The sequence below is a fragment of the Magnolia sinica genome, chromosome 1 (genome assembly GCF_029962835.1).
Source record: "Magnolia sinica isolate HGM2019 chromosome 1, MsV1, whole genome shotgun sequence".
Taxonomy (NCBI): Eukaryota; Viridiplantae; Streptophyta; class Magnoliopsida; order Magnoliales; family Magnoliaceae; genus Magnolia; species Magnolia sinica.
In genome coordinates this window covers 4,787,498-4,802,043 of record NC_080573.1, presented here as the reverse complement: position 1 = coordinate 4,802,043, position 14,546 = coordinate 4,787,498, and the positions used below count along the sequence as shown (strand labels likewise).

General features: G+C 39.6%; 1 protein-coding gene across 1 annotated transcript in view; it reads right to left on the bottom strand.

Moving 5' to 3' along the window:
- The window catches only part of LOC131237284 (receptor-like serine/threonine-protein kinase SD1-8), a 32,511-nt gene extending 18,388 nt beyond the window's left edge, over positions 1-14,123 (bottom strand). Inside the window, exon 1 of the mRNA XM_058234981.1 lies at positions 12,718-14,123. Coding sequence (XP_058090964.1) covers positions 12,718-14,029 — 1,312 coding nt within the window. The 5' untranslated portion in view covers positions 14,030-14,123. The remainder of the gene's footprint in view (positions 1-12,717) is intronic.
- Positions 14,124-14,546: the final 423 nt, after the last annotated feature.

Sequence of the window (14,546 nt, the reverse complement as noted above, 5' to 3'; positions counted from 1 at the left end):
AGACCAAAGTTGCTCTTTCAAATCTGGAAGGTGAAATCCCTAATTCTAAAAATTCTCAGATTCCCAAAATCCTAAAACCCCCAAATCCCTAATTTATAAAATCAGAAAAACTCAAATTCAGGGTCCCCATTCAAATCTGTAAGCCCTAAAATCTGCAAATCCCTAAATGAGGGTACACATTCGAATTGCAAATCCACAAATTACTAAATCCCCAAATTCATAAATCAACATTGAGATTGAGAGAGATTGAGAAGGGGAGAGAGAGAGAGAGAGAGAGAGAGAGAGAGAGAGAGAGAGATACCTCACGTTCGTAGGTAGGGCTGGCGGCAACGGTGGGGTGGAGAGATCAGAGAGAGAGGAAGAGAGAGAGAGAGAGAGAGAGAGAGAGAGAGAGAGAGAGAGAGAGAGAGGGTGGAGAGATGAACTCATTAAGGAGCAAGAACATACCTCTTGCAAGCTCAAGAAGAGAGATTCAATCAATCAAAAATCTAAAAATTGCAATTTCATAGCCGTATGTATGCGGAAAGGGGGAAATCTGATTTTCTCCTTCATTTCAACTCCAATGCTCTTGAAAAAAACAACAAATGGACCCTCTTGCAAGCTCTGATGATCGGCCGAAATCTCCCCTTCAATGTCCTTGTGGATTGAGAGAATCAAAGAAGTGGAGGAGAGCTTGCGTCGCATGCTAGGGTTCAAAAAAGGGGTTTTCGAAAACCCCTTTTCAAGACTCTTTTCTTTTAACATGAGTTTTCTAGTTTGTTTATGGTGTGAGTTCAACACTAACTTTAACAAAGAAACACCACCATTTTAAGTTAATATCAATAAAGAAATATTCAGTGTCAACTTTACATTTTAAGATTTTTAAAAATATGAGTTTTCAACCATTTAACACAGTTTTTTTTCTGTCATTTACTACTACCATTGGATTTTCTGTTTTAGATTTGTTTTCTTCATGAAATACATGCGACAACAATTTATCTCTCTGCCATTCTCAAGGTTCCATTTTGGATCGGTTTCCATCTTGTAACTTAAACATTAGTATTGCAGTATTTACATTTGTCACCATCATTACCATAACCTTAGTAACATGAATCTTCTAAGGTGCTCGGTCTATTTGGTATTCTACTTCTATATCTTGTGATCTGTCTCCCACACTGCATATCATGTGTCTGCTTCAAATCCACCTTTGTTTTCGTAAAGTGTAGTTATTGTTGGATGTTAAGTGTTTTATTAATCAAATTCTTGAAGATATATCAAATTAAAAATTTTAAAAAAAAAAAATTGCAATTTTTTGGACTTCTCCGCCGTGCCTCATCATCAAATGATGTGTATCATTGAGCTCAATACTAGTTGTATTTTCTTAAAAGCGTTCAAAATATCTCTCAATGCCTTTCGCATGCTATTTCTGTCCGTACAATGACACTTGTGCTTTCCTCGAGCTATTTCAGGAACTGCCAGAAAAAAAGTTCAACACACTCAACCGATTTTACCATACAATTTTATAGTTTGAGAAAGAAGAAAGATAAAAAAAAAAAAGAAAAAACATTTACAAAGATCAAGTGGACCACACCATAGTATACAGTGAATTGTTGAAAAGATCTTGGGGCACGGAAGTTTTGGATCAAGCTCATACATGGGTTTTCCCTTCATTATGTCTGTACGATCTTATAAATAGGTTAGATGACAAATAAACATCACGGTGGGACCTAGAAAGGTTTCAACGGTGGAAATCATTGTTCCCACTGTTTCCCATGATGTGGTCCACTTCAGCTTCATATACCCTCGTATTTTGGTTTCAACCCCTAGAATGACATGTAAAAGCAGATGGACGGCGTGGATAAACCATGTACATTCATGGCGGCTGGTGGTTCATCTCAAGTGCTAAGCCAGGACCCAACTCTCTTCAGCATAAACAGCTAATTGTCTTAAATGTAACACACATACAGTGATTAGAATTTTTGGTCTGGTGGGCCATAGATGCCCTAATTGCCTGGTACGTGTAATTTTTTTACTTAAGCTGCTGGTGATTTTCTTAAGGACTGGCTTGACCTGATAATCTTTACAAAATCTCATTTTTTGTGAATGGGGCTTTGGTGGATCCTTGACTATGGAGCGTGCTGGGCCCCAGAGTCAGGGATCCACCTAATTCGTGTCTATTTTTTGTGCATCTTTTTCTTCGAAGAATTGAAGTTAGTAAGTTTTGTGGGCCCCATCATAATGTGTGTCAAACATCAATACCGTGGATTTGATGTGTCCCCTTAAGTTATGAGATATCTCAAAAATCATCGATAAACAAAACTCAAGTGGGCCATACCATTTAAAACTATATGAAGACATCTTAAAAAATATAAAAACACTTGATGAGGCCCACATGAGTTTTGGATGCGGCTAAAACTTGGTCTGACCCCTCATCCAAGTGGGACACACATAATGAGTGGGTTGGATATGTGAATCACATTTAGGCAAGCCCAATATAATGAGTTAGAACTAATGCTTAAGTTGACCACAAAGTGGGGATTGAACGCTCACCATAAAAAACTTGTTGGACCTGTAGAAGTTTCCAATCAAGTTGATGTTTGTGTTTTCACTTCATCCGGGTTTACATGACCTTATGAATAGGTTGGTGTGTTGAAAAAACCATCATGGTGGCCCTTCCAAAAGTTGTAATTATCACTGATGCTTATAAAAGAGAAAGATGGCGATGATGTTAAGATGCAAGGACAAGGAAACAAGTGTACATGGCTATGGAACTTGACTAGAAAGTAGGTGGTAAGGAAGTTGTCGAAATAGGAAGAAGACAATGATTTTTTGTATATTTGTTTATTATGTAAACTTATATGTATTTATGCGTGAATGAGTGTGATGCGGATAAGATTGTTTGTGTTTGGATGAATGTAGTTTTATGTTTGGATGGATTTTCTTGTTTGGGTTTAGATGGATGTGAATGTGAATATGATGAAATATATTATATAACAGGTGTATATCAGGATGAATATGATGAAATATATTATTAACAGGTGTATATCAGGAATTTTGTGCAGAATTTTGAGCTAGAATAATTTTTTAAAAAGAGACTTTTAGCGACGAAAAGTTTCGTAGCTAAAAGTTTTGTAATTTATTTTTTAGCTACGAAAATTTTCGCTGCTAAAAGTCTTGTACAATTTTTTAACGGCGAACCTTTTCGTTGCTAAAAGTAGAACAATATTTTTAGTCGCGAAAATTTTCACTGCTAAAAGTCTTGTACAGTTTTTTTAGCGACGAAAACTTTCGTCGATAAAAGTGGAACGATTTTTTAGGAGCGAAAATTTTCGCTGCTAAAAGTCTTGTACAGTTTTTTTGTGACAAAAATTTTCGTCTCTAAAAATGGAACAATTTTTTTAGTAGTGAAAATTTTTTCTGCTACAAGTTCCTTTTTAGCGACAATAATTTTCGTAGCTAAAAGTTTTGTAATTTATTTTTGGCAGCGAAAATTTCGCCGCTAAAAGTCTTGTATAGTTTTTAGCGATGACAATTTTCGTCGCTAAAAGTTTTGTAATTTATTTTTAGCGGTGAAAATTTTCGCTGCTAAAAGTCTTGTGATTTTAGCGGCGAAAATTTTCGTCGCTAAAAAGCTTGCATTTAGCGATGATTCGAATTTTCACTGATAAAACGCTTCGACATCGGTCTTTTAGCGGCGAAAACTTTCGTCGCTAAACGCTTTAGCTACGAAAATTTGACTTTTAGCGGCGAAAATTTTCGTCGCTAAAAGTGAGAGTTCTTGTAGTGACACCAAGAAGGGGAATCAAATCCTCACCTACAGGAGCAAACCTATGATGACGATGTATACCCAAAATTTTCACATATCATTCATAGGAATTAAATCTACACCTATAGGGAGCAAACCTATGGTGTAGACCATTCGCCCAATCCTTTCAATTTCTCAGGTTGGTTCCTTTCAAGCTTAGTGAGTACCAAGTAAATCCTTCAATATCAAACTGAAACCTTAATGTGAAAGCGAGATGTGACATGTGAGATCATAACTCAATCAATGTTTACAACTTCTAATTTTGGATTAACAATTCAAACTTAACTATGAAATCCAACAAATACTGAATCCAAGCGTCTTAAATTACCAACATCACGTATCTTGAAATTCCAAGTGCCCTAGATGGCCGTCAAAATCCCTTCGAATTCACAAGAAAGTCCAGAAAAATTAAAAAATTTCACAATTTTTGCTCAAGACCAAGAAAATGCTGATTAGGAAACCTAATCTCCCACCCCCAACCTAAAATCTACATTGTCCTCAATGTAAAAGAAATAAGCATGCAATGCACATGGGACAACAAAAATATAAGAGGAGTGATGGAAAGATAGTACCTGGACGAAAGAATCAAAAGGCTTTCCAAAGATATCTATGTAAGATCGGGTCAGCACAAGAGAGAAACCAATAGAAGTAAAATAAAAATAAAAAAAATAAAATCCTACCTACACCACTCTCGATTGCATTTAGCGTATGCAACAAGCCTTTAAACCCCTAGGTTGTCCCTAGTGGACGAGTTGTAGTCTCGTGAGGGTTTGCAGACTTGTTACCCCCACACATTGATCTAACTAACGAGGAAAATGCAATGGAATGAAAAGTTAGATTGGCTCCCATGAGCGCTAAGTTTACCGTCTATCCTAAAACAACAATAAAGGAAACTACCCTAGTCCTAAGAAAGCAAGGAAAAACTATTGAGTCAAGCCGCAAGGTTCCTCTTCTGGCCAATATCATGATAAGTTTCTCAGTAAGTTCCTCAACAGGATCATCCAAAAGCCCTTTTTGCAATAGGCTTGGACTCCTTGGAGCATGACCTTCCGGAGAAACTTATGTACCTCATAAGAAATTTTCCGTTGAAGTGCTTTAGGTATCTATAGTATATACGATTCACCTGTGTCAAAAAAAGTTACAAAGTTAGTATCCCATGGTGAATCAGAGACTACAGGTAGATCAAATTGAAAAAAATATTCAGGAAGTGGTGTAGTCTCAACACATTCCAAAGTAGCAAACTCCAGTTCAATTTTCAGCTCCTCCTCCCCTAATGGTAAACATTCAGGATCTGTGGAAGAAAGGGCTTCAGAGTAAGGGTTCTCTCGGTCAGTGATGACTACCGAGATGTTTTCTTGCAAGGCATTCACTATGTCTCTTATCATGGGATTATTTGAATCTGCAAAGTGTGTCAAACAATCATCTAAAGAGTAAGGAAATTCAGTTGAGCGTGACTTATGTTCCACATTAAAGCTCGTGATGATCTACCCAAGGAATCCATTGTCTTTAAAGGTAAACGGAGGTGTGCTCTCTTGCTCCAGCCCTACACAGATAGATTGAAAATCAATAGGAGAAGCATCGATGTGATCATTTTGTTCATTGAAACTACTCAATCGAGGCGTTGAATTGTCAAACGTGTACAGCTCAGATGATGGCCTCAACTTAGTGGTTTCAATTTCCAAGGTCGTAGCGAGCAACTCGTCCTTCTCCCGAATCACATCATCATTTAATTTAGAGGAGTAGTCCAAACATGTTTCACAAGAGTTAAAAGGGTCGATTGTAAGGGGCTCATCCTCCACCTTAAAATCAGACATGTCAGGTGAGGGGAGTGGCTCATTATGACCGACCACTTCGTGTATGTCTTGATCATTGACCTGGACTAAACTTGAGATTGATTCTAGGGGATTCTGGGCTGTACATTCATGATCATCATCCCAATACGCATCATCGTCTAATTCCGTGCAGTACACACTTGGGATGGGGTTGCTCTCCTCACATTCTACACCTAAGTTCGGTTGAGGTTTGAAAAAACTAACCTCTACCTCATCATTGAGATCCTGTGTGTCATGTGAGGAAAGTGTGTCATCATCACTATATTTGAAAGATACCCACATATCTTAACCATTCCTTTGAACAGTCATCGAGATCAACTCATCGAAAAATTGAACCGTATGCTCATTAATGGAATCCAACTCCTCATTTGTAATTTCAGAGTTCTTCAAAAGCGAGTTAGGATCACTTTTCTCGCATTGTATTTCTGGAATGAATTGTGGCTGAGATAACCGAGCCTCCTCTATCTTATCAAGGCGCGAATTAAGCGCTTCCAACGATTTTCTCATTTCCGTAAGATAGGCCAGGCTACGCTGAGCTGAATCCTCTTGGATTGTTTCTGGTTGGATATCAATGGTAGGGTATCCAAGAGGATAATCATTATAACATATAGTTGGTTCATCTCCCAAATTTTGATGTTTCCCCTGGTAATAGTCATACTGATCATACATGGGAGGATATGATGGTTGATAATAATCCTCATTTCCATAATTACGATCGTATACGGCCCTATTAACCGATGGAACATAACGTTCTAGTCGGTTCTCAATGTCTGTTCTCGATGGAGAAAAATCTTGAGGTATACGTTGAATTCCACAATCCTCAGGCATTCCCCAATATCTCTTATCCATCTCGGCATATGCACGTACCCACGCTTCCATGGTAGAACCCTAACTCTGAGTCTAATCCTAGAAAAAAGAAAAATCCTACAGCAATACATAAAGTAAGAGGAGAAGTTAGAAAGATGTTACCAGACTAGAGATTCTTATATTAAGATCCTGCAAAAGAAAACAACAGAAATTAGTTTCTAAATCTAAAAATTCTAAAGTAATGTTAGTTTTTAAACCAAAAGTCTACAAGTAGAAAATTTCTAAAAATAAATTAGGAAACAAAGTTAGATTCTAAAAGAGTTAGAATTAGAAAGTTAATAAAAATAGAAAGTTAGTTTCTAAAAAGGAAAGTTCCAGAATTAGAAAATTTCTAAAAATAAAGGAAAGATGAGTTAGTTTCTAAAATTAGAAAGAAACTCTAAAAAAAAAAAAGAAATAACTAACTAAGTTTCTAAAAACAAAAGACGAAAGTTTCTAAAAATAAACTATTTCTAAAAAAAAAAAAAGGAAAATACTAGAATTAGAAAATTTCTAAAATTCAAACCCTAATTCTAAAAATAGAAAAAGTAGAGGAATTAGAAAAGGATTACCAATTTAGAAGTTTATGTCAGGATCCTACAAAACAGGAAACAAGTTAGTTCTAAAAATCAAATAGAAATAAAAATCTAAAACTAAAGTTAGTAAAATCCTAATCTCAAACTAATTCTAAAACTAATTAATTTCAAAGAATCATAACCGTCAATCCACAGGGACTGATACCTGTATGTTATCTGAAACCAAGTAGAACTAAAACTAGACTAAGATGCAATCTAAATCAAATAGAATTTAAGGAATCATTGTGGAATAATTATCTAAAACTTAAGTAATTCAGAGGAAGGAAACTAGGGATTCAGAGGATCCACTTATAGGGATCAGGGAGATCTTATGCCTGCATCAAGAATTATGAAATTTAAACTGAACGTTACTTGATCTGGTTTTCAAAAGATGATAGGTATATGAATTAGAATGGATTCCATCATCAATCCATGCCCGGGAGGCAAAGCAAACAACAGAATTAAACTAATTACCAACCAATCAACAATGCATGAAAGTTAGAAAGGGTATCATCATCCGACCATGCCCAGGAGGCGATGGTGAACAACAGGGCTTCCTGACGTCATATACATTAAAAGGAAAAAAGAGATATTCAAGGCCATTGCAGATCCATTGTAATTTCAGTCACAACAGGCCATTAAAGACAAGAAACATTCCTTTAATTAAACTAAAAGCAACATCAGTTCAGTTTAAACAAAAAAAAGGCATAAGTTAAAAAAAAAAAAAAAAACCTCCCATCAGGCTACAAGCTTCACCTCTTAGCCCCAGCTAAGAGGTTTAGCCTAGCATGATCATGCTAAAACCACAGAAAAAAAATCAAAGGAAAGAAATAAATAAAAAGGAAAAGAAAGAAAAAAAACCGGAACTCTCTCTCTCTTGCAATCGTCCAGCCACATCCCTCCAAAAATTTTCCCTCAAAATCTCCTTTCTTCTCTCTTTATAGGTGCCAGGGGCAGTGCAGGAGAGGCCTGGCTGGATTGCGAAATCATTCGCGGCAGATTCCTCGCGGAACTCTGTTTCTACGCCAGGAACCGCTTAGCCTGATTGCGTTTGGACTCAGTTTGAGAGAAGGAGTCTTCCCCTCTTTGAAATCTGCCAGCATGGTGAGTGTAAGCACCCATTGTATGATCAAATGGACGGTTTGGATCGCTGATCCGTTCACGGATGGAGGCCCGCAACTTCCCGCAACTTCCGGCTTTCCCGGACGCGCGTAAGGCTTACGCGGACGCGCTGACATGTTCTGTGGGACCCGTGGTGATGTTTATGATGAAATCCACCCCGTCCATCAGATTCCTCTCGATTTTTCAGTCAGAATGGGCTGGTTTTTGTCGAGTTTTGGTGTGGTCCACAAATATTTTTCTTCCACCGTTTATCTTACGTTTGGACAGCTGAAATCATCTCTCCATTGTCTTCTGGAGTTCCGCCTCCTAGGCGATGGTTACGCCTATACTCTGGAGCGAATGAATGGTCCGGATTTAAAATCTGAAGAGCGAGTGGGGCCCACTGTTGAAAAATGGACGGACAGCGTCTGTCCGCTGTTACTGCGGAAGAAGGAGACGGGTCAGCATCGGGTTGACCAGACCGGCTGGTCTGGTGCAGCTCACGTGCGTGTACACTATATGCACATCCAACTCATGTGGAGTCCATGATGATGGATCCAGGAAATCCGCTCCATTCATCCGTCTTGTCTCCTCAGATAATGGGTTGAGACCAAATTTTAAGCATATCCAGATCTCAGGTGGGCCCAAAATTAATGGTTTATGGGCTGATTTGAGCGTTGGGCCACTTCTAGAGGGATTCAAGGACTGACAATGGTGGAGAATTTACTTCCATTGAGTTTAATGATTATTGCAAAGATGATGTGATCATTAAGCACAACACAATGCGCCACACGCCCGAGCAAAACGGTGTGGCTGAGCGAATGAATCAAACTCTCCTAGAGAGGGCCAGATGCATGTTAAGTAATGCTGCATTGGGCAAGAACCTATAAACTGAGGCCGTTAACACGGCTTATTATTTGGTGAACCGGTCTCCTTTAACGACAATTGAATATAAAATCCCATAGGAAGTATGGAGTGGTCAGAAAATTGACTACTTAGGTCTACGCATATTTAGTTGTGAGGCTTACTCTCACGTAACGTCAGTTGAGAGAGATAAGCTAGACCATAGAGTCAAAAAGTATATCCTTGTTGGCATGGCATTGGTGTGAAAGCTTACAAGTTATTTAATAAGGTCACATACAAGGTCATCACTAACTATGACGTCGAATTCGATGAAAGCTCCCTATTTCGTAAGAATAATCAAGAGGAGCAAGAGGAGCCAGAAAGGTGATCGTAGACATTTAGATTGACACAGATGATACTCAGGCAGAGACAGATGCGAAGACAGATGTACATGATCAGGTGGAGTAGCTACCTGTGAGAAGGAACCCACCGCGTGGTGTAGGTTACCGGCAAGATATATGGACGACTCTAAATTGCATTTGCCCTCATTACAGATGAAGGGGACCCGTCTACTATTCAGGAGGCTTTTGATGAACCTGATGCATAAAAATGGAAGGTAGCTATGGATGATGAGATGGACTCGTTGCACAAAAATTACACATGGGAGCTGGTGGAGCTTCCTGTGGGTCAAAAAGTGATTAGATGCAAGTGGTTATTCAAAAGGAAATAGGATAGGTACAAAGTAAGGTTGGTAGCGAAGGGTTATGCTTAGAGAGAAGGAATCGACTTCACAGAGATATTCGCGTTGGTGGTAAAGTAGGTATCTATCGGATTCTTGTTGGCGCTGGTTGCCCAATATGATCTCTAGCTGGAACAGATGGATGTGAAGACTGCATTCCTAAACTGAGAATTGGAAGAACAGATCTACATGAAGTAACCAGAGGGCTACGAAGTTAAAGGAGTAGAGAAAAAGGTTTGCATGTTAATGAGGTCGTTGTACGGTCTGAAACAGTCGCTTAGACAGTGGTATAAAAAAATTGATTCTTTCATGATGAGACAGAAATTTAATCGGAGTGAATACGATCACTGTGTCTATTACAAGACACTGAGTAATGAAAAGTTCATAATCCTAGTATTGTATGTTGATGATATGTTGATCACTTGTCATGATATGTCTGAAATCAACGTACTGAAGACTCAGTTATCAGGGACATTCGAGATGAAAGATCTGGGGGCTTCAAAGAGGATTCTTGGCATAGATATTCATAGAGATAGGAAGAAGAGCAGGCTTTGGTTATCATAGGTAGAATACCTAGAAAAAGTACTAATCAAGTATGGGATGGATCAGGCAAAGCCAGTGAGCGTTCCCCATGTTGCTTACTACAAGCTTTCCTCAGAACAATGTCCTAAATTCAATAAGGAAAAGCAAGTTATGCCTCATGCGCCCTATTCGAATGCGGTTGACAGTTTAATATACGAGATCGGATATTTCACATGCAATCGGTGTTGTGAGCAGATACATGTCAAACCCCGACTAGTAACATTGAGAAGTGGTGAAATTGCTACTTCGATACATTCAAGGTACGAAAGACTATGTCTTAACTTTTGAAAAGACAGACAAAGTTGGTAGGTTATGTGGATTTTGACTACGCAGGTAGTATAGATTTCGGAAAGTCTACTTCAGGATACTCGTTTATATTATCGGGTGGAGCAATCAGTTGGATGTCAAAGCTTCAGTAAGTGGTGGCTCTTTTCATAACTGAAGCGGAATATATGGCAGTGACGGAAGCGTTTAAAGAAGGTATTTGGATCAGAGGCATAATAAATCAATTGGGATTTCAGCAGGAGGTCGTGCCGGTTAATTGTGATAGCGAGAGCGCTATCAATTTGGCTAAAAATTCTGTTTATTACTCACGTATTAAACACATTAATGTTTGTCACCACTTTATCCGACAGATGCTTGAGAAAGGAGGCGTCACACAGGAAAAGATTCACACCAGCGTGAATCCAGCAGACATGCTCACTAAGGTCATTCCTACAAAGAAGTTTAGGTTCTGTGCAACTTCTCTAGGCTTGGCGATGACATAAAAGAAGGACAGAGTATGCACGAGAAGCGTTGATTGAAACTATGATTAAATGAAGAGATAAGAGAAGATGTCCAGAAGCTACAGGGTTAAAGATTGAAGACTTGGTGGAGATTGTTATCAGAAAGTCTTCAAGACTGTCCGCGCTCGACCGATCGAGCGGACCGCTCGACTAGTCGAGGGTCCACTCGATCGGTCGTGGCCCGCTCGACTCAAAGTCCAGCGAGCTCACCTTTTGGTGTCCGGGCCGCTCGACCGGTTGTAGGGTCCCTCGACCAGTCGTGGACTTGGCTCGACTAGTCGTGATTATGCAAATTCGTTTCCAAATTTGATGCGGACTGCGGAAATTTAAGTCGGTTTTTGTAGAGATGTAAAAGGGAAGTTGCCTAAACTATAAATAGGTGTCCCTAGGGTTTCTAGGGTATAAGAAATTATTCTAAAGCATTCTAAAGGGTTCTAGGGTTATCGAAGGGTATAGCAAGGGTGAGATTCGAGGTTGTTCGAATCGGGTAAAGTCCCCTCTCTTGTAATTTTCTTTTCATAGTGGATTTTCTGTCGCTTTGTGCCGTGGTTTTTCCCGCAAGGGTTTTCCATGTTAAATCTTTGCGTTTTTTGGTGATTGCTTGTTACTATTGAATTGCTATCCTAGATCTAGATCTGTGTGATTCTGCATCACAAATCCCCAACATCCTCCCCTATCTCATCTAGATTCAACCAGATTGTTGGTTTCTCTATAAGAACTGTTTGGCTACCCAATGCCATTTACTCCGGGTAAATGTACTAGACAGGGGCGACAATGTCTTTTGTAAACACTAGCTAATCTTATAAATAGCGGTGTTGTGAAGTGTAGAAAAATCAGAAAAACAGCAAGTGTTTTCTCTTCACAGCAGTAGCAGTTAGCAGCAGTAGCTTTGTTGACTAAAAATAATAATAAAATATATTCTTTCTTTACTATCTTAACAATCAAACCATTCATCTTTAATATCAATCCAATTGGGCTGTTCACATTTAGCATTATTTGAATCAAACCATTCAACTACAATATCAGTCCAATCAAGCCATTGATATTCAATATTGGCTCAATCAGACTCTTCATCTACTAGTTCAAAACAATCGTACAACACTTGATCTGAACAGGGCCTGAAAGGTGAGAACCCTTTTGTTCACCCTACGTACAAAAGATTAGCTCGTTCCAAAAACTCATATGGGCCACACATCAGAGAACAACGAAAAAGTTTCTCCTAAGATCTCTATGTTCACAAGGTGTAGCCTGCGTGAGTTTTGGACTAGGCTGATTTTTGTTTCTTCCCTTCATCACGGTGAGTTACACCTGATGAACGGCTATAATGAAAGATAAACACCATGGTGCCTCACATACAAACCTATGCGGTTTGCATCCCATCTTCATTGTTTCTCGTGGTTTGGCCCACCTAAGATTTTTGGCTCCAGTGCTTAACATCAAGGATGGGATTACATATACAACATGGTGGGTGGGTCTTACCAGCATGGGTGCGTTTTACACGCCATGTTGCACTGGATTCTGGCCCCACGGTCTGTTTTTGTATACATCTGCCACCCCTTTTGCCATCATAATTCCTCATTTAAAAAAAAGAAAAGAAAAAAAAGAAGAAGAGATAAGCGAACACATGTACCTAGTTCTGAAGCAGCCACACGTACGTAAAAATCTTGCCCTCCATCAGAAAACACCCTGAGATCAATCAAATCCCCATCCCAGATCATACATCCACTCTCCCCTTGGCTAATATCAGCACTAGCATAAGCAGTGCAAGAACAGTTGTTCAAGCATACATCTTTGCACTCGTCGATCCTCACTCCGGCGACCTTATGTGCAATGGAGGTATCCGGCAGCTTCGCGCGTTCGATCTTGATGAACTTATCACCCTTCCCACACTCCAATCTGGCCTGCCTAACACAACCATCTGATCCATCCCTCAGTGACCAGTCTTGGGGTGACTTGGGCTCAAACCCATGAAAACACTCACATGGCACTCTATTAGTAGTACAGGCGGCGTAGGCCCCACACTCGGCATAAGCGTCACATCGGTCCTCCATCGACGACCAGTAAGGATTCCATGTCTGGCTTCTTTTGATCCAAGTTAACCATTGAAGCTGGCCTGTGGTATCGAGAGTCAACGAGGAGATCGCCGATGTGTCAGTGCGATTGTATGTGAGGTAAGTTTCCTCGTCATTTGAAACATAATGGTTGGTGGATATAAATTCAATATCCATACTGCGCGAACCGCTCAGTCTCTTGCCATTCCATGGCCCACTTCTCCAACGTGAATCTGATCCCTTCATTAAGAAGAACTGGGGTATACCTTGAATATTGATACGAAGCAAGAAGTCCCCACGAGCTGGATCATTAGGGGACTTCCATGACGTGAGGTACCAGTCAAGACCAGTCCTAGCGTTCTTCCCTAGTTTTATGCCAGGAAGGAACCAATTTGTAGGATGGTCGAAGCTTTCCCACACCACCTTCACATTGTTTTCATAATCTCCAGAGCTTAAAACAAGATTTCCCGAATCCAAAAGCCTAGCACTTGAATAATCTGCGATGGTCGAAACGTTAGTGGACCACACGACAGTGCTACTCCCATCCAGGATGACGAGGTTGCTATTGTTGATGGTGAGGATGCCGGAAGAATCTGTAAGTGGGTTTTCTCTGTTGGCGACCCACACGACCGTTTGGTTCCTGACGTTGTTGTACCATGTCCCGACGTAGCGGTTGAGGGAACCGACAGGACTGAAAAACCCTAGCACGAACTTTTCAGCCGATGAAACTAGGGTTTGGTTGTCCGTGATGGATTTATTAAGGCTAGTGGTGTCGATTGAAGTGCAGGATGGAATGACAAACAAGAAAACGTGCAAAGCATATTGAAATGAAATCTTAGAAGCCATGATATTGATAAACAAGAGGGGGGATAAATGGTCTTTCATTCTCATATATCATGAGACCTCTTGAACTGTAAGAAGTCTAGCCCAGAAGGTCATGTGCATGTAACAATGGTCTTCTTTTCAGTGCTAAATAGCCTGCCTTAATACTAAAAATTTCTTTAGTAGCCATATTTGACCATTGGAGAAGTCAGTAGCACCTTGGGAGCACTCAAAATTGTAGTCCTCAGTTTCTTGGGTCACAATATGTACGGTAATTGAAACATATCCGACTGGCCCACCATAAGTTCATCGTTACCACTGGATTAGTGGGCTACTTCCCTCATCGATTATGAACTGTTTGACACTCTTTCATTTGACTGTTTGTTTCTCCTTGAGTTTATTAGGATTTCTTATGTTTTCAAACTATGACTTCTCCAATGGTCTTCTTTTCAAACTATGACTTGACTATTGGAGAAGTCAGTTGCGCCTTGGGAGCACTCAAAATTGTAGTCCTCAGTTTCTTGGGTCACAATATGTACGTTAATTGAAACATATCCGACTGGCCCACCATAAGTTCATCGTAACC